The 19021-nt window shown below is 43.1% G+C and overlaps 1 protein-coding gene across 7 annotated transcripts in view; it reads right to left on the bottom strand.

Moving 5' to 3' along the window:
• Nucleotides 1-17059, bottom strand: part of LOC146866836 (scavenger receptor cysteine-rich domain-containing protein DMBT1-like) — a 434615-nt gene extending 417556 nt beyond the window's left edge. For 3 of the 7 annotated variants that reach the window (XM_085601889.1, XM_085601898.1, XM_085601935.1), the window contains exon 1: nucleotides 16893-17004. In XM_085601889.1, the coding sequence (XP_085458015.1) occupies nucleotides 16893-16953 (61 nt within the window). In that variant the 5' untranslated portion in view covers nucleotides 16954-17004. Of the gene's footprint in view, nucleotides 1-16892 lie in introns of all 7 variants that reach the window. The other 4 variants (XM_085601907.1, XM_085601925.1, XM_085601880.1 and 1 more) reach the window with 3 other exon arrangements.
• Between the last annotated feature and the right edge of the window lie 1962 nt (nucleotides 17060-19021).

The following is a 19021-nucleotide window of genomic DNA, read 5'->3' as shown; positions in this document are numbered from 1 at the left end:
CGTATCTATAAAATGCGGCGCATTCCTGTCCTTTTCCACTGCACCATGGTGCAAGGGTGCCTGCCTTGCGGAGATGAATATTTTTGTACAGGAAGGGAAACCTTTCTGTACAAAAATAATCACAAGAGGTTTTTCCTCTTTGTATGGGTGCTGCAGAATGCAGCACACATAGAAAAAGGAAAAACGAGGAGAAATAAAGATATTTCTCCCCGTTGCGCCTCCCTTACGCCTCCCCTGGGGAGGCGGAAGCTTTTGGCACTGCCTCAGATTTACGATTTCTCGTAAATCTGGGGCAGTGTCAAAAGGCCATGGATGTTGCTGGGAACGCCCCCAGCAACACCCATTGCACACCCCTTTAACGCAGAACACTGCGTTAAAGGGACTGATATTTATGAGGCAGCATTAAGCCAAAAAAAGTGGCTCAGTGCTGCCTGATAAATATCACGCAGGCTTCTGCGCCACGGAACGTCACAAAAAGTGACTTTCCGATGGCGCAACGGGCCTCATAAATCTGCCCCATAGTCTTTAATTCACCTACAAAATTATACCAAAAAAAGCAAATAAAATATTAATGGGAAGGTTGGAGATTTCAAAAATATGCATTTTTTTTCTGGAAGACATGCCTACTGCATGCTCTCTTTTTCTGTGTTGTCGGTGCAAACGAGTGCTTCAATTAAGGCCACTAACTCATTCACACTACTATTCACTGTATTTGTGTTGCTCCCACGAATCCAGCTTAGAAAACAACTTAATTTTTAGCCTCTTGTTTTGAGTTCGGTCATTTAAAAATGTTCAACTTTGCTTTTTTTATGTGCATATCATTTATCAATATGCTAATATTATTTAATTTTCTAAACAGTCGCTGACCCCGCCAGTAGGTGTCGAAGTGCCCCATAGTCTGCAGATCACAGTTTAGCAATCACTAGTTTAAAGAGTTGTTCCAATTGTGCTCAGTTAACTGGGTTAACTGTGCCCTCGCGCTGTGGAAGGCGCCTGCACTAGATACTCGGACTACTCTCAAACATAGTTATAGCTTGGGGTGTGGTGCACATGGACTTGTCTGGCGCACTGAGCACCTGACCCCCCCTCATTCAAACACAAGGACCTCGCAAGTGTATCAATGTGAAAGTGGGTACTTCCAGGAAAGGCTTCACACCCCGTTGCTTTGTTTCCTTTGTGAATCTGATGTAACCGGATATTATCGTCCTGGTTTTCAGTCATGCTTAGATCAATGCGCCTGACGTCATCAGAACATATTTCTTCTTGTTAGGGGAGCTCTGATTGCACCAGCATATGCCTCAGGGTAAGAAAATTCCACAAAGGATGGTCTGATCATAGAAATGCCCTGACAACAGAAACTACACAGTGCTCTCGTTACAGAATGGCACACTTAGCTGCACAAAGGTATTCTCACAGGTTTCACAAGTGGAGCAAAGAGATGAATGGCTCGTCCACTCTCTGACTCAGGTGACGTCTTATGGTTTCCACAAACGTGCTGTGCCACTTTGAGTACAGGTATGGTCTACACAGCATGAAACCAGCGGCCAAGGTCGGTTCCTAAATGTTATATCTATCCAGGGTCTAAGTCTCTTTTCAGAGCTGATGATTGACTTTGTCTCTTAGGAGTGCAGATAAGTAAGGGTTTATGTTGTGGGTTCTGTATGCAGTGTTGTCATATGGGGAGGGTAAAGATCCATTAAAGAGTGGGGGTGCAAATAGTTGATATCCTCTGGGATCTACTGCATTAAATGGACTAAGAGAAGCTATGCAATCATTACAATACCTCCAAACGATGCCTATATTTGATTGATATGACACAACATACACAGAAAGTATCACATTTGATAGAATAGCTGCATTTTCAAATGGTGAACTTGAAACTGTATTGGTTCTTCTGCAGGCAGCATTAAGATATACGCATTAGCATAAGAAGGAGTGAGAAAAATATGTGCAAGATGCCTTCCCTACCAAGTATTGGAGAGTGGTCAGGGCTGATGATTGTGTAAGCACTCCAAGGTTTTTGGTTGTACCGTTGGGTTTCGAAACTCCTTGTCAGTAATACGTAGCCACTGACGTAAAGGGGAGAGGATGTGGCGATAGAGACAGACCTGCCAACTTTGAAACTGGGTAATCAGGTTCAAGCCTCGGCGTCGGCTCAACGTCCTGCGATTTTGGGCAAATCGCTCACTATCCCCATGTGCTCATTTAAAGCCCTCCAAAACGTTTGGGTCGGGTTTGCACTTTATAAAACTGGAAAAAAAATGTAATTGTTTTCACCAGGGTCTAAGTATCTTTTCAGAGCTGATTTCTAACTGTGTTTCTTTAGGGGTGCAGTTAACTGAGGGTCCGTGTTTGTGTTTCTGTGGCTCAGTGGGAATTCAGTAGGGTCATGGCGTGAAGATTCTAGTGACATCAAGACTGCAGTGAGTCTGTGCTGGCATCTCAAAATGCTGGCCGATGCCTAATGGGAGGCATGTGTGATGCAGTTAGTTCTTGGCTGAAGACTGAAAATGAGCTCTTACCACCTGGTCTCTTGAAGAACCTTAAAATATATAACCCCAGAAAAGATCTTGTGTGAAAAACCATAGCTAGTCCATCTCTCATATTTATTTTGAGAGAGCCCCAGCTCCTGGAATGGTGAATAGTGACAGATTCTAGTGTCGCCAAACTCTAACTGCAGTGTAGCACTGAGAGTGAGAGGTGGCCAATGTAATCTACTGATGTTAGGTGAATCATTAGGATCCTTAGACCTTGCAACACAACACCACGTAGGATTTAAATTATTGGGCAGAACGAATGTTAAACATTGGTTGGAGCTTAAAATTGCTGCACAGCCCAAGTGGGAAACAGCGTTTACAACGCTGTTTCCACAACGCATGGCTTCACAACGCGGTTGTTACAACGACCGCGTTGTTACCACACGTGCCATTACATCGCAAGTCGTATCAACGACTTGCTGTAGGGGGCGTGCAACACCAGGGAATGTGTTGGATTTTAAATCCAACACCTTCTCTGCTGTTGCACAAACTGGAGTAGGAATAGTAATGAATATTATTCCTAAGTCCAGCTCTCCCCCTACAGCAAGTCGTTGATATGACTTGCGAGGTAATGGCACGCGTGGTAACAGCGCGGTCGTTGTAACAACTGCGTTGTAAAGTCATGCGTTGTGAATACATGGGTTGCAATGTCATACATTCAGCCCAAGGACTCTAGAAAGTTTGTGAGATAGTCACTTTAGATTTAAGTTACCAGCCTCTTGCACTTGAAAAAGTTGAAGGAGTAAAGATTACAACAACCAGTGGTTTGGCAACCAGGGGCATAGGTTAGTCATTGATATTCAGGGGGTGTAAGTCTCAATTTTTTCAATTAAAAAAGCAGTAAGCTGCATGGTGGAGAGGTGAGATGACCACGGTTTGAAATGGTGTGTTTCCATGAGTAACACGGTCAGTACTGATTTGCATTAGGTGGGCCTCTGTCTACAGTGGAATAGTGAGTGATTGGCACTTGTTAGCCTATTTGCATGCATTAATCTCATCACATTTTGGGTGTCTGATTGCAAATAGTATGCTTGCAAACTTAAGATTGGCGTACCTTCGCACACGTACTACTGCCAATTCCAAAAAGTAGTATATTTCCACCCATCTACAAGGGTTGGAGATTTACAACATATATATTTATATATATATATATATATATATATATATATATATATATATATATTATCTACTGGCGGTCGCCAGTAGATAGTTATAGTTAGGACCCTGTTTCCATAGGAAATCCGCAACATTCTATTTGGAATAACTTTGGCGCTGGTCGACGAATCCTCGCGAAATTTTCAAAATAGGTGGGGCGCTACGCTCCGCTCCTACCCTGAAAGTCTCGGGGGGATTCGTCAAGCGGGGGCTGAGATAAAAGGGGGGTCCCAAAACGCGTTTTTCCCATGCATTTTTCCATAGGACCTTTAGACACAGCTACAGCCCGAACGGCTGAAGAGAGTTACTTGAAATTTGGCAGAGAGGTAGTCCTCAGGTCAAGGAAGTGCCTTTTGTAGGTCTGGTGTAAATCTGTTCAGTAGTTCCTGAGAAAATAGCATATAAATCAATATATATATCTGAGCCAGCTTACGGTGCGCTTACTGTGCGCTTACGGTAAGCTTACCGTACGCGTACGGTGCCGTGCGCGAGCGCGATTCTGATTGGCTGTTAGATCTTAGTAAACATTCGAATCGTTCGAAACCAGGAAGCGGCGGCCGCCATTTTCTCTCTCGCACTCTGAGGGGGGGAGGAAAAACAAAGGCAAAAAACATGTAAAGGGACTGTTTAGACAGCTCCAAACCACCTAGCCTTGATGAATGTGTCCCCAAAGAACCCCCAAGGCCAAAAATTCATTTTTTTTTCTTTACGAAAAATCGCCGATTACGCTTACCGTACGCGTACGGTAAAAAAAAATTTTTTACAAAAAATTATCCACACTCTCCCCACCCCGTTTGCAAATGGTGCCCGCAGGGCACCATTTATAAATGATATATATATATTTGCGGAAATTTAAAAGCTTACCTTTCACAACGAAGCGCATAATATGTCCTCCATGTGCGGACTGTGCGCGAAGCGCATCGTGCGTACATGGCCCATCCACGGCACTAACTGCGTAAAGTAGGCGCGCGGTGCGCGAAGCGCACCGCGTGCTCACTGTGCGCGCACGGTGCGCGAAGTGCACCGTGCGCGCACGGAACGAACTGCGTTAAGTGGGCGCGCACGCCACGAATGGCGTAAAGTAACTTAGCATTTAAAAAACCGTACAAATTCACTGAAAAAACCATAGGTTTCACACACGTTATAGTTAGGAATTAGCATTTAAAAAACCTTGCAAATTCAGTGAAAAAACCATAGGTTTCACACATGTTATAGTTAGCTGGACATTTTACTGATAAAAAACCAATGAAATTCCCCCGTTATAGTTAGTGCAGGCAACTATAACTCACGCGACCGCAATCCTCTGCTGATGACATATGTGTCTTTATGAAAAAAAAATATTTGTAATATATGTATAGCTAAAATTTAATGGAAGAAGACATGGGCAAATAATTGTCTAAATACAGTATTAGCATCAGCAGAGGATTGCGGTCGCGTGAGTTATAATTGCCTGCACTAACTATAACGGGGGAATTTCATTGGTTTTTTATCAGTAAAATGTCCAGCTAACTATAACATGTGTGAAACCTATGGTTTTTTCACTGAATTTGCAAGGTTTTTTAAATGCTAATTCCTAACTATAACGTGTGTGAAACCTATGTTTTTTTCAGTGAATATATATATATATATATATATAGACTAGCGACTATCTTTTGATGACCTTGGACATTACCTTGCTATATTCATCATCATAACGGGCTAAATGCAGTGAAGTATTATCTGAGAAACAGACCAATGAGGCTATACAATCATGGTAATATGCTATTATCCATGAATACTTGGGGGCAGATTTATGTTAACTGGCGCATCCCCGCATATCAGCAGGGATGCGCCAATTATTATGCGCCACAGCTGCTCCACCATGGATGCGCCGCATTTATAATGCGGCGCACCATGGGGCAAAAACGGCACAGATGCGTCACGCATCTGTGCCGTAAAAGTGGCGCATTGCTGGAGTTGCGTCGCAAGCGCGACGCAGCTCCAGCAATGTTCTGGAGGGCCCTATCTGTACAATGCTGCGTCAATCCTTATGCCTGCTTCAAGCAGGCGCAGGGTTTTGACGCAGCATGGGCCTAAAAGTGACTGATTGAAATCTTGTAGATTTCACTCAGCCACTTTTAGGAGGCGTTCCTGCACCGGAACGCCCCCACCTGCCCTGGAACGCCTACATGTGGCGCAGGGCTTTACAACGTGACGCATCTCCCAGATGCGTCACGTTGTAAATACCCCGCACCATGGCGCAGGATTTGCGCCGCTGCTGCGTCACAAAAGTGATGCAATGGCGGCGCAAAAGTGGCGCAAGTGCAACATAAATCTGCCCCTTGGTGCTTGCACATTAATAATTTCTTTCATTTCAATAACAAGATATTCAAACAACTGAGAGGAGTCGCCATAGGGGCCTGCTTCTCCCCCAGTTATGCAAGTTTACACATGGGCTGGTGGGAGGAGCCTGCCCAAATGGATGGCCATGCTGAAGCTTGGGAAAACAATGTTGTAAGTTGGCTTCCCTACATCGACGAAGTGTTTGTTATTAGGAAAGGGACAATCACTAGTGTGCAAGATTTTGTTAACAAGATCAACTCTAATAATGTCAACATTGAGTTCACTGCCTACATGAGTACCCAGGAAATCGATTTCCGTGATGTTCATATTTGTGTGGAAAATAACAGAATTGAATCCCAACTATTTAGTTTGCAACCTCAACCCTAAACATCTAAAGGATAGCATCGCCTATGAGGAAATGCTTGGGCTGCGTAGAAATTACAGTCACGTAAGCACTCTAGCTAAATGCCAGGATGAGGCTACAGCTAGATTTTTACAATGTGGCTACTCCATGGCAACCAAATCTCGTGCCATCAAACGGGCCACAAGGAGAGCAGAGAATCAATCCTATTTAGGGACTGTAGTGGTGACAAGATACAGTGTAAGAATACTAGACAAAATCGCAATAGTGATGATAACAGCATTAGATTAATTGTTCGGTTTAACAACCAACAACATAAATTAAGAGCCATTTTTAATAAACAATGGCCTATAATTTACCGGATCCTATGATTGGGCCTACTCGGCAAATAAAGCCATCTATCACATTTAGAAGTGCTCCATCTATGAGCAAGGCATTAATAACCAGTAACCAAGAAGTAACTCCAATTGTTAATTGGCTTTCAGAGAGAAAATGATGTTTTAAATGAAGCTCTTGTGGACATGCCGCTATGGTGGGAATATGTCTCAGTACACCATGGTTTTCAGTGACAACCAATAAAACTAAAGGAGTTTTTTACTTGTAAAACCGAATATGCAGTGTACATTTTAGAATGTACTTGCAGACACAAATATGTTGTTAGTACCAAATTACAAGTGCATGTTCGTATTTTACAAAACCTAGGTGCCACAGCTAACTCAGATCCCACTTACCCTGTTGCTCAGCATTTTAAACAAGTTCACAATAACAACCTTAGTTGTCTCGAATACTTTGTCATCGATTCGATACCCAGGTTACGACGGGGAGGCAACCGGGAATCACTTTTGAGACAACTAAAAAGCCGATATATTCTGAACTTAGATACTAGAATGCCCAATTTGTTGAACCTTGCGGAGGAGTTGTATAATTTCCTGAAGGGACTGGTTAGTGATATCAGAGTACCATTGCGAAATGCAACTAAAATGATTAAGAGAGATCTAAGCAATGTGCACTTGTGGGACATGCCAGTTTTGACTTTAGTCAGTTCAAATTGATAATTTCAAGAAGACGCTGCTATCTAATTTTGCACTTTAATTATGAACTGCACTTTGCATGTTAGGCACTTTTTAGGGCTGATAGCACTTGGCATAGATGTTTTGTGATTACTTTGCAGTCTGTTTAAGGTTGGTCGTGACTATAAACAATGAATTATTATGTTAATATTTACATCAATAATGAGTATGTGATTGATATTTGCTATATGCACATAATTTTATAATATTTTCCCTTGAAACCTCCGATAATTTAGGATTTCAAGCAAGGTTTAAAAAATTAATATGGTGAATTATATTTGGTAGCTGTTTTCAATCTAGTTGTCTTGAAACAAGGCTATTAAAAGGACTGAATGTTAATTAATCATTTCTCTCTGACCATACTGCTCATTGTTTTAACAATTTGTTGAATGCAATTTTATTATGTTTTGTATGTGTCATTTGATGGGTTTCTATATGTAAGCATTTTATTATTAACTATTAGTGTTATTTATATATGCAACAAGAATTTTGATAATTATGGAAGTTTTACATGCTCCAATATAGAGTGATTAGGGAAACAAACTCATTGAATCGCTATATAAACAATTGTAGTCTGTTTTCCACAAACTCTAATCATTATGCTGAGTCTGCCTTCAGTGGTTGTTGATTACACTGTGTCACGTGGGCATTTGGGGAAAACACAAAAAGAAACGCCTCAAAACTGTAATTATATGTGAACAAGGCCGGGTGTGGCAGAAACTTGTTGTATCTTCTGGCGTGTTGCATTTAAAATAAACAGCACATATGTGCCCGTTTCTGATTTGGGCGTCGGGTGTTTGAGCTATATATATATATATGTATTCAGTGAAAAAAACACAGGTTTCTGGGACATTATAGTTAGTTGGACATTTCACTCGTACAAAACCAGAGAAATTCGGCCGTTATAGTGCCAGAGCCCAGCAGGAAGACCACCCAACCCGTAGTCAGACAGACCACCCATCGGAATACGAGTATAATCCTGGGCAGGCGGTCGGTGCTGCGGTGGTATGTATTGAAGGCACATAGGAGTGTCTTAGGGATGCCCTGCTGTGAGACTGCAGCAGCCTGTTCCTGCACGATATGGAATGTCGAGCATTCCATAGCGTGCAGGAACTGTGGGTGGAAATGTACAGGGGGCACAACATGCGCCTCCCTGCATGCACCCCCTTGCCCAGGAGTAATAGGGGGCTCGGCTAGGGCCCCCTCAGCTTCCTCACCACCACCCTTATTATGGCGGGCTCGCTGCAATGAAAAGGAGCCAGTGAGGAAACCCGTAATATGCTTGCCAGCATATTACTTCCTCTGACTACTGCGCCACTGCCACAGGATTCCAGATCTCCATCGGTTGTAGCAGTCCAACTGCCCAAATCGTAATACAAAAACAACAGTTGATGGACAGAATGCAGAACAATGTCATACATTCACCCCAGTACAGAGATCTGGGCCTAAATCCATCATTTTTTTGCTCACCATGCCATTCCAGTTTAAACCCAGCCATATGCAAATCAGTCTTGACCCTGTGCCTCATGGGAACAGTCTAGCCCGAACTGCCAAGCCAGGTCCTCCCTGGACTGGAACCAAACATCCTAGGACCGGTTTCGGGGTTTCACCCCTCTTCAGCCAGGATAGCTTGATTCCAGTGGCATGGAGAGCATGGGACTCACGTCTGAGCATACCCGTCCCACTCGGGGTGACAAATGCAAAAACAACAGTTGATGGACAGAATGCAGAACAATGTCATACATTCACCCCAGTACAGAGATCTGTGCCTAAATCCATCATTTTTTGCTCACCATGCCATTCCAGTTTAAACCCAGCCATATGCAAATCAGTCTTGACCCTGTGCCTCATGGGAACAGTCAAGCCCGAACTGCCAAGCCAGGTCCTCCCTGGACTGGAACCAAGCATCCGGGGACCGCCACCCCCCGGGGCTTTAAAGTATAATGTGGGGGGCCACCCCCGGGGCTTTTTTAAAAATAAAGTAAACCTGTGTGGGGGGCTTGAGCCCCCCACACGGCCAGGGGACCGCCATCTCCCCGGGGCACTACGTTTATAATTTGGGGGTCTGTTATGGACACCCAAGCCCCGGGATCACCACCCCCCGGTCATCAGTGATGTCACTGACCATGTCATGAATGATGTAATATGTGACATCATCAGCAGTGGATTGCGGGCGCGCGAGATATAGTTAGTACAACTAACTATATCGGAGGAATTTGAATGGTTTTGCACAAGTGTAATGTCCAGCTAACTATAACACCCCTAAAACCTCTGTTTTTTTCAGTGAATTTCTAAGGTTTTTTAAATGCTAATTCCTAACTATATCAGCGCTGAAACCTATGTTTTTTTCAGTGAATATATATATATGTGATCAAGTCCCCAGGGAGGGACGAAACGCGTAATGGCTGCCGCTCCTGTTGTGTAAAACTATGAGAATAAACTAAGCGGTATTACAAAAGGATTTTGTGGTCCGTGCTCTTTGTATCCAGTATCCAGTATCCGGATGGAAGGAAATGCAGTGAAAGAGTATTAAGGTGATATATATATATATATATATATATTACCTACTGGCAGTCGCCAGTAGGTAGATATAGTTGGGACCTATTTTCCATAGGAAATCCGCAACATTCTATTTGGAATAACGTTGGCGCCGATTGACAAATCTTCGCGAAATTTTCCAAACTTTTGGCCAGCTCCGGTCCGCTCCTATCCTGAAAATTTCACGGTGATTCGTCAAGCGGGGGCCGAGAAAAAAGAGGAGTCCCAAAACACGTTTTCCCCATGCATTTTCCCATAGGACCTTTTGACGCAGCTACAGCCCGAACTGCTGAACGGAATTACACCAAATTTGGCAAAGAGGTAGTCCTCAGTTCAGACTCGTGCCTTTTGCTGAAATGGTGTAAATCCGTTCAGTAGTTCCTGAGAAAATTAGAAGTAAAAGTACATATATATCTATGGTCTCGGAGGATCCGCGCACCCTCCCCGCACCCAGCGCGCACCCTGCCCTGCACGAGCTGTATTCTAATTGGCTGTCAACACTCCAGATCAGGAAGTGTTGCCAGCCATCTTTTTTTTTTTTTTAAATCGGCGAGATTCGCGCACCCAAACTTGTATTGGTGTGTCAATGGTTTTAAATCTGGCACTCTGTATTTTACAGTGAGTGATGAAAGGTTATACTAGTGTATGATGAGGTGTATCTGATTGTCACGTGGATGATGTCATCAGTGATGTCATCAGAGATGACATTTGAGGTGTCATTAGTGATGTCACTGACCATGTCATGAATGATGTAATATGTGACATCATCAGCAGTGGATTGCGGGCGCGCGAGATGTAGTTAGTACAACTAACTATATCGGAGGAATTTCAATGGTTTTGTTCGAGTGAAATGTCCAACTAACTATAACACCCCTAAAACCTATTGTTTTTTCAGTGAATTTCTAACGTTTTTTAAATGCTAATTCCTAACTATATCAGGACTGAAACCTATGGTTTTTTCAGTGAATTTCAAAGGTTTTTTAAATGCTAATTCCTAACTATATCAGGCCTGAAACCTATGGTTTTTTCAGTGAATTTCAAAGGTTTTTTAAATGCTAATTCCTAACTATATCAGGCCTGAAACCTATGTTTTTTTCAGTGTATATATATATATATATATATATATATATATATATATATATATATATATATATGAAACCAGGATCCCAAAGAACGACCGCAGTGGGCCAAACAAGGGCACAGACTCCAGTTGATGTTACAATAAGGAGAATTTGTTGTCTTAGCATGTCAGGATGACGCGTTTCGACCACAAGCCTGTGGTCTTGATCACATAGTGCGCTAAGGTGAGAGGCATACAATTTATAGTGACATGAGTGACTTTACTATGTTCATAGTGACAAGGAAAAAAAAATTACACTTTTGCAGCATGTAGTAAAACATCTTGTCATACAGTGATGACTAAGCGCAGCATTGACAAGCAGTTTTGGTAGCAGGCATAGAGAATAGACTACTTCTCTATATGTAGGTGTAGATGGCCATATGTTCTGTGACATCAGTTGTGTGTGGCAGACTAGAAGGTAAGCTTGTGTAATGGCGGTGCTGGCTGCATTATAAAAGATAAAGAAATGCTAAATAAATGCAAGAATTGGGTTTGAAGTCTCCCAAATTATGTCTGATGGAAAACAAAATTAAACGGTATCCCTCATTAATCGTGGGTGTGTGAATACAACCTAGAAACCATGAATGCCATGTGGCGCAATTAATGTGGGAGGAATCCGGTGTACCATCGTAACTAGGAGGGGAACACTGTATAAAACCCATTCATGTTAGTAAAAGTGTGGAAGCCAATGCCAAAGTCTCTGTATCTGTCAGCGTGCAAATAATGCGTTTGTATATGGTAAGCTTAGTGCTGGTGCGGACGAAGGGCCTAGATGTTGCTGGAGTTTAATCTTAGCATGTTGAGGGCTGAGCCTGATGTATGGAAATCGAGTCAACTTCCAAAAAATATGTCAAATAAGTGAAAAAATGCTATACAGTGCAGTCACTTATGGGTAAAGTTAAAAATGAGTGCATAATAGTGGGAAAACTTAGTGTTGGTGCCGTGAGATGTGGTGAAGACAAAAATCCAATTAGTCGCTAAAGGAATAGGCGTGATTGGAGCAGAATAGTTAAAAACTGTGTTTGTAGTGGATTAAAAACAGGACATCTAACTTAAAGTCAGCCGACTTCTAAAAAATGTCATATTGAAGTTATAAAAAATTATAAAGGTCTTCACTGATGTTTAATCCTGCCGGGGCCTTAGTGTTGAGTTCTAAAATGTATTTCGACTCCAGTTCTCCCTGTTGCCACCCCCTCTGAGTGGCGGAATGCTATCAATGACGCAGTATTTAAGGTGGTCTAAGTTGTTCCGGTGTGTCTCGTTGAAGTGCCTGGCGACAGGGTATGTCGGGTCACTATTGACAATGGCTCTGATGTGTTGCAAAATCCGTAGGTGCACTTGGAGCTTTGTGCTCCCCACATATTTTAGTCCGCAGCTGCAAGTAAGAATGTACAGTGCGAATTCTGTTCTGCATGTGAGTTTCTGTTGTATCATTATGGGTTTGCTTTTGAATTCTGCCGAGACTTGGGTGGTGTTAACTCCAAATCTGCAGGCCGTGCAACTGCTGCATTTACGAAAACCTTTAACATTAGTTAACCAATTGGTGGTATTAATTATTTCAAGGCTGTTTCTGACTATAGTGTCATGCATGGACCAGGCTCTCCTGCAGGTGCTGTCAGGCCTAGGGGCAACTATGGGTCCTAGTGTGGAGTCTGTTTTGATAATGCCCCAGTGTTTGTTGAAAATGGATTTGAGTGCTCTTGACTCAGTGTTGTGAGTCATGATGAGACGTGTAGTTACATATCCCTTAGTGGCCGGGTCCGCTTGAGTGTCTGTAACAACAGTGGTCTCTGCGGATGTTTTTCTGTAATAACAGCTCTCTGGGAAATTAATTTGCTTTGGTGATTGCAGCAGTGATAGTCTTTCAGTGTAACCCCTGGCTTTGAATCTCAATTCAGACTCCAATTGGCATTTGGCTAGGTCTGTGGGATTGCTGCAGATTCAGCGCAAGCACAGCATTTCTCCGTATGGAATGCTAGCTATAAGATGTACATATATATATATATATATATATATATATATATATATATATATATATATATATATATATATATATATATACATAAACACACACACACACACACATATATATATATTTATATTTATATATTTCTCATCAAGAAAGATTACTGCACTCCACAAATCTCCAGCTATTATTCAAAGCACAATTTTCACCACTACCACCACCAACGTTTCAGTCAAAAATGTTTTTTTTTTTCTTGGCTAAAACGGTGGTGGTAGTGGTGAAAATTGTGCTTTGAATAAAATTGTTGGAGATTCGTGGAGTGCGGTAATCTTTCTTAATGAGAAAACAGTGTGTGCTGAATCTGGACTGTTTGGTGAAGAAAAAAAAAATATATATATATATAACATTCTTAAACTTTTTAGAAACACTAATAGTCACTGGAAGATGCCATCAGTGATATCATCAGTGATGTCCTTGGAGATGTCATCAGTGATGTCATCGGTGATGTCACTGACCATGTCATGAGTAATGTAATATGTGAAGGCATCAGCTCAGCAGTGCATTGCGGGGGCGGGAGTTATTCATATTAATATATATTCACTAAAAAACCTAAGATTAATGTAATATTATAGTTAGGTGAATATGTCAGTGACAATATTAAAGTATTCAACTCAAATAACACAGAAATTCCCCAGTTATAGTTAACAGAGCTAACTATAACTTATGTCCCGGCCATGCACTGCTTATGACCATACGTATTACATCACTCATTACATGTTTTGTGACATCATTTAAGAGATCACGGATGACATCTCAAATGACATCATTGATGACATCACTGATGACATCATCCAATGACTGTGTTAGTTTGTTTTATGTAATATAATGTAAAATCATTTATTTCGGTTAAGACCCATATAAATCAAAAACATATTTACATCTTAATCTAAACAATGCTATTCCCATATACAAAAATACAAGATATCCATGATGCAAAGTCATATTGTTTTCAGGATTTGTAATTCATAAAACCAATAAAAACATTTTACAACAGTCAATAAAAATGTCAGACCTTCTTTTTCTGTACAAATCCTCCTGCTAAAAAGTATCTGCTACGACAAAAGACCATACATAATCTGCGAAGTATCTATTTTTAAACTCTCAGTTCCTCCAAGTGGCTTCTTATCCCCATATTGCAGCAATTTGGTCGAATCTATTTCCTTCTAGGATTATTATATATTGGACAGAAGAAAATGATATGTCCAAGATTTTCTTTAGCATTTAAAGAACATAAAGTGCAGTTAGTATCCTCCTCAGTTTGATTAACTGGGTTCCAACTAACCCTGGGCGGAAAACTAAGCTACTCTCGCGAAGTTTGCGTAGTTTGTGCTACTTCGCGCTACGCGAATTGTACGTAGCTCAGTGAAAAATCACATAGCGTAGTTGGCATTTTTTGCACGCTCGCAGTCCTCAACGTCAAGTTGGCGACCGCGAGCGAGCAAACTGACATCCCGGCAAGACTTTTTCCTCGTTCGCGATCAGCAATATCAAGTTGCCGATCGCGAGCGTGGAAAATAAACCTCGCGGCGAGATTCTCAACGCTGGGAGGTCAGGTTTCTCATTGCGAGGGGTCGTGTATGCTCGAGAATGCTCACGATGAGAAACTACCAGTTCATTTGAGAAAGCTGCCGCTCGAGTAAAAATCTACTCGAGCGGCAGAAAACGACCGCTTGCACTGTGCAAGATGCCGTTTGCAATGATTGCACAGTGCAGACAAGCATCCGGCACTATGCAATCATCGCGAACAGCGTACTATGCAGTTCACATAGTGCTACGCGTATCTCGCGTAGTGCAAAGTGCACTTCACGTAGCTACGCGTAGCGCTACCACGCGAACTACGCCCAGGGTTAGTTCCAACTCGATGTAAAGGATTTAATTTGAAGGATGTCAGGTCAGAACTCTATTCATAGTGTTTTGCAAGTTGGGGCTGTACTAAGTCCCTATAGAGTTCAAAGCCTGGACTCAGTTTCAAACTTACATACTGCAGTGTCAGCTTTCCCAGCTTTGGGTTTTGATGAAGGTTATTGAGGACATAATCTCAGTAGGTTTGCTTCAAAAGCTTCTTAGATTGAGTGGTCAATAGATTGGGGTTGCTCCAAAAGGAGCCTAGGCCTAGCTTAGCGAACCTGGTCTGAATATAGCAAAACCAGGGAAATATTAGTTGGCTATCTAAACCCAGCAGACCCTTCAGTCCCTCCCTATAATGGTACATTCCTGCATGACCCAACACTTAAACAAAAAAGCAAGGGTCTCAGGGCAGCTAGATAAACAATTCTTCAGATGCCTAGAACGATATACACTGGAGTCATGGGGGCACTCCTAGCAGACTTGACAGTAACCTTGTGAATGTGTTCTCTCCCTTGATCTGTTTATCCAAATTATGTGCTCCCCACTTCTCTGCTCCAGAAAGTGCAGCTGGTTGGGCTTGGAGCGTGTAGACTTCTATGGGTGGGAAAATTGCTCTGGATATTGTGGCTAAATGTGTTTTTCGCAATAGCCATAGTGCCACGAGCAAGCACTATTTTGGATTTCTTTATTCGTGGGCTCCATGTCCGCTTCGGATCCAGAGTTATGCCAAAAATAACTAAAGTTAGTTACATACTCTAACTGGTTCTGCTGTAAAGTTATGTTTCTTCAGAAAATTGAGTGCAGTCATGATGTGTGTGGGTGGGCTGGACTGCAGAGAAACGTGGAGCAGACCATACACTGCAGCTCTAGAAAATCTACAAATACCACACATCTATGTGTGAAAATGTTTGCACTGATGTTGCCGGTGCAGTCAGCTTCTCTGTTAATGACGCATGCACTGTGGCTGCCATGCTGATTTCTGTGCAATAGACAGAGAGAGAGAGAGAGAGAGAGACAGTGTGTGTGTCTGCGAGAGAGGACTACGTTTGTATCTATAGAGCGCTGTTCTGTGTGTGATGATGGACACGTGTACTGCTGCTGCTGCCGATACTACGCGTTTTCTGTGTGCTGTGGGCGTTTGCCCGGCGTCCGCCTGTGCTGAACTTATTCACTGTGACATGAAACCTTCAACTGTTTCTGGCCTGTTATTCCCGCTCTGGTGCATGAGGGAGGTTTGCACAGACACTGCCCACATTGTACTTTTCCTATGTGTGTGACAGAAGTTTTCACTTCTGCCCTGGGTACCGCGAAAATCTAGATCTATTTTCCCACAAACGTCATGTATTCTGCCTGCTTGGTTTATAAAGAATTACGCTGCTTATATATATAATACCAACACATAATAACAACAATACCTGCAACTGGTGCCATATGCGTGAGGAGAGGTAGTAGATACGTGCTCATGCACTGCTCATTAGACTGAGTTAAGCTTGAGCTACTAATGTTCATTCGATGTTCGTTTTGGTGCAGGTGAAGTCTTTTTTGCTTCTACAGGTGTTATAAATGGTCTGTGCGTGGAATGCGCGCGCTGCTGAGGTCTGGTCACTCCCGGTTTCATAAGAGTAGGAAAACAGTCACTGCTTCTGCTGTGCGCTGTGTGCGCGAGTGTGGAACTTGTATTGCTGTCGCCCATGATGTACCTGTTCTTTCAGAGGAGGGATTGTCGTGCTGCTGCCCATTTTGTGCACGGCTGATTGTTCAGCCTCTCCACAGAGTGAACGCGTGCATAGGCACGCACGCAGACACTCAGGCACGCACACACTTGATGGCTCTTTATCCCTGTAGCTCTCTCGATCTTTCTCCCTCCCCTCTCTTGCTCTATCAGCTAATAGACGACGTGCGTAGGCGTACTCACCTGCCCATTGCAGAAGGCCGGCACTCAGGAGCACGCACACAAAAGTCCACTGGTAACCCATTTTTTTCCACTCAAGCACTTGAGCTAAAATTAATAAACGAACTCGGCATCTAGCTATATAGGTTTCGCTGAAGGCGTGCCCACCAACTCGATCTCACCTCTCAGTCTCAGCATTGTAGAGGTGAAAGACAATACGACTCTGTTCACAGCAAAGAAATCCCCAGGGCATGGCCCTTTCTAGTTCTCGAGTCAATATGCATAGTTTACAGGCCTCTGAACGCCTATTGCCAGGACTGACTATCAGGCGCGCAACACCCATGGGGCTAAAAGGGCGTGAGCTGCTGGGCAGAGTCTCTTCCTCGGCCACACCCGAGCTTTTCACAGCTCTGTAAGAGGCCATTTACATGCCTTTGTGAACTGGTTAACGAGGCTTTGTGTTTTTTCATGGGTTACAGTACTCCCTGGGTCAGCACTCTGCCTATTCCTTACATTTGTATTCTATTTTAAGGACAACAGTGGGAGAATGCATCTCACCAGTAGGCATGCCACCTTTCCTGGAGTAAAATACAGGCCATTTGTTTAAAGAGTCTGCAAAAGCTTCAGCTTGACATTAATAGGGCTGTAAATAAAATGGCAGGTATTCATTTGTAACATGACTTTTCTGTCTTTGTTTCTGTGATTATTAGTCATGGATCACTAATGCAGCCCTACAACTCATTTAAAAGTGCTATTTATATTTGCTGTTTGAAGTATTCACAAAAAGTGCTAAAAATACCGGCTTTATGTGATTTTGCTTATTTTTGTACTGGCTTTGACATCAAAATACTGGTGGTGCCTATATGAATCCGATCAGCTGGCAACCCTCATCAGGAGACTGAGAGTTTGGGGCAGGATCAGCCCATTATTTATTTCCTCCACCTCCATCCCTGATTGTTGCCATAATAGCAATAGTTTAACTTGCATCTGAAACCCTATGTCAGCTGTCAATACAATGCTGAGTTACTTCAGGTGTCTGGGAATACATCCTGAATACAAACAACTCCCTCACCACCGCAAACCCTTCACTTTCATGTTCACCCTGCACTCACAGTGATCAAACTTTACTCATACTGCTCACAATGCACTCACGCCATTTACTCTCCTCCTACCATGCACTCACACAAGTACACCACTCACCCTGCACGCACATGACACTCCACTCGCTTGTCACTTTCACCGCTCACCCTACACTCAACGCAATCACACTGCACTTTAGCTGTTACTCTGCACTCACACTGTTCATCCTCCTCTTACCTTTCTCTCACACGAGCATACCACTCATCTTGCACTCACAACGACCACACTGCACTTATGCCCCTTGCCATGAAGTCACGCTGCTTTTCCTCCAGTTACCCTGGGATCACATGAGCACACCGCTCACCCTGCACTCGCTGTGATCACACTGCACTCACTAATCACCATACACACATGTTTTTCACCCTGCACTTACACAAGCACACTACTCCCCTTGCACTTATGTGACACTTCACTCACCTGTCCCTCTCACTGTTCACTCTGCAATCTCACTCAAACAAGCACATCACTCACCATGCATTCATCCCTCCCACTCTGCACTTTCACCCACACCCACCTCATGTTACATCACTCACCCACAGTCACTTCTCTTACCCTACTCTCACACTGTCACATCGCTTGCTGTGCACCCACTTAAGCACTCCTGTCACTCACACAGCACACACAACTTCACTTACACGGGCGCAGCACTCACCCTGCACTCATACCATGCAAACAAGCATGGCACTCACCATGGAGTCACACCACCCACCCTGCACTAACTCCTCTCACCATGCAGTCACCAGTCACTCTCACAGATCACCATTCACTCTCACCGCTCACCCTGCACTACACACAGGTACACCACTCACCCTGCATTTACATCGCTCACATTACCCTGCACTCACTCCTCTCACTCTGCACGCACTCCTCTCGTCCAACACTCACATGGGTCCTCCTCTCACATTGCATTCATGCAGCTCACCCGACACTCACATCATCCTATTATTCCCCCTACGCTCGCAACACTTATGCTGCACACTCTCACACTATTCACCATCACCCAGCATTTACAT

This window comes from Triturus cristatus, chromosome 1_2 (assembly GCF_964204655.1).
Source record: "Triturus cristatus chromosome 1_2, aTriCri1.1, whole genome shotgun sequence".
Lineage (NCBI taxonomy): Eukaryota > Metazoa > Chordata > Amphibia > Caudata > Salamandridae > Triturus > Triturus cristatus.
The sequence above is the reverse complement of the archived record's forward strand: the minus strand, read 5'-3'. Positions and strand labels throughout refer to the sequence as shown.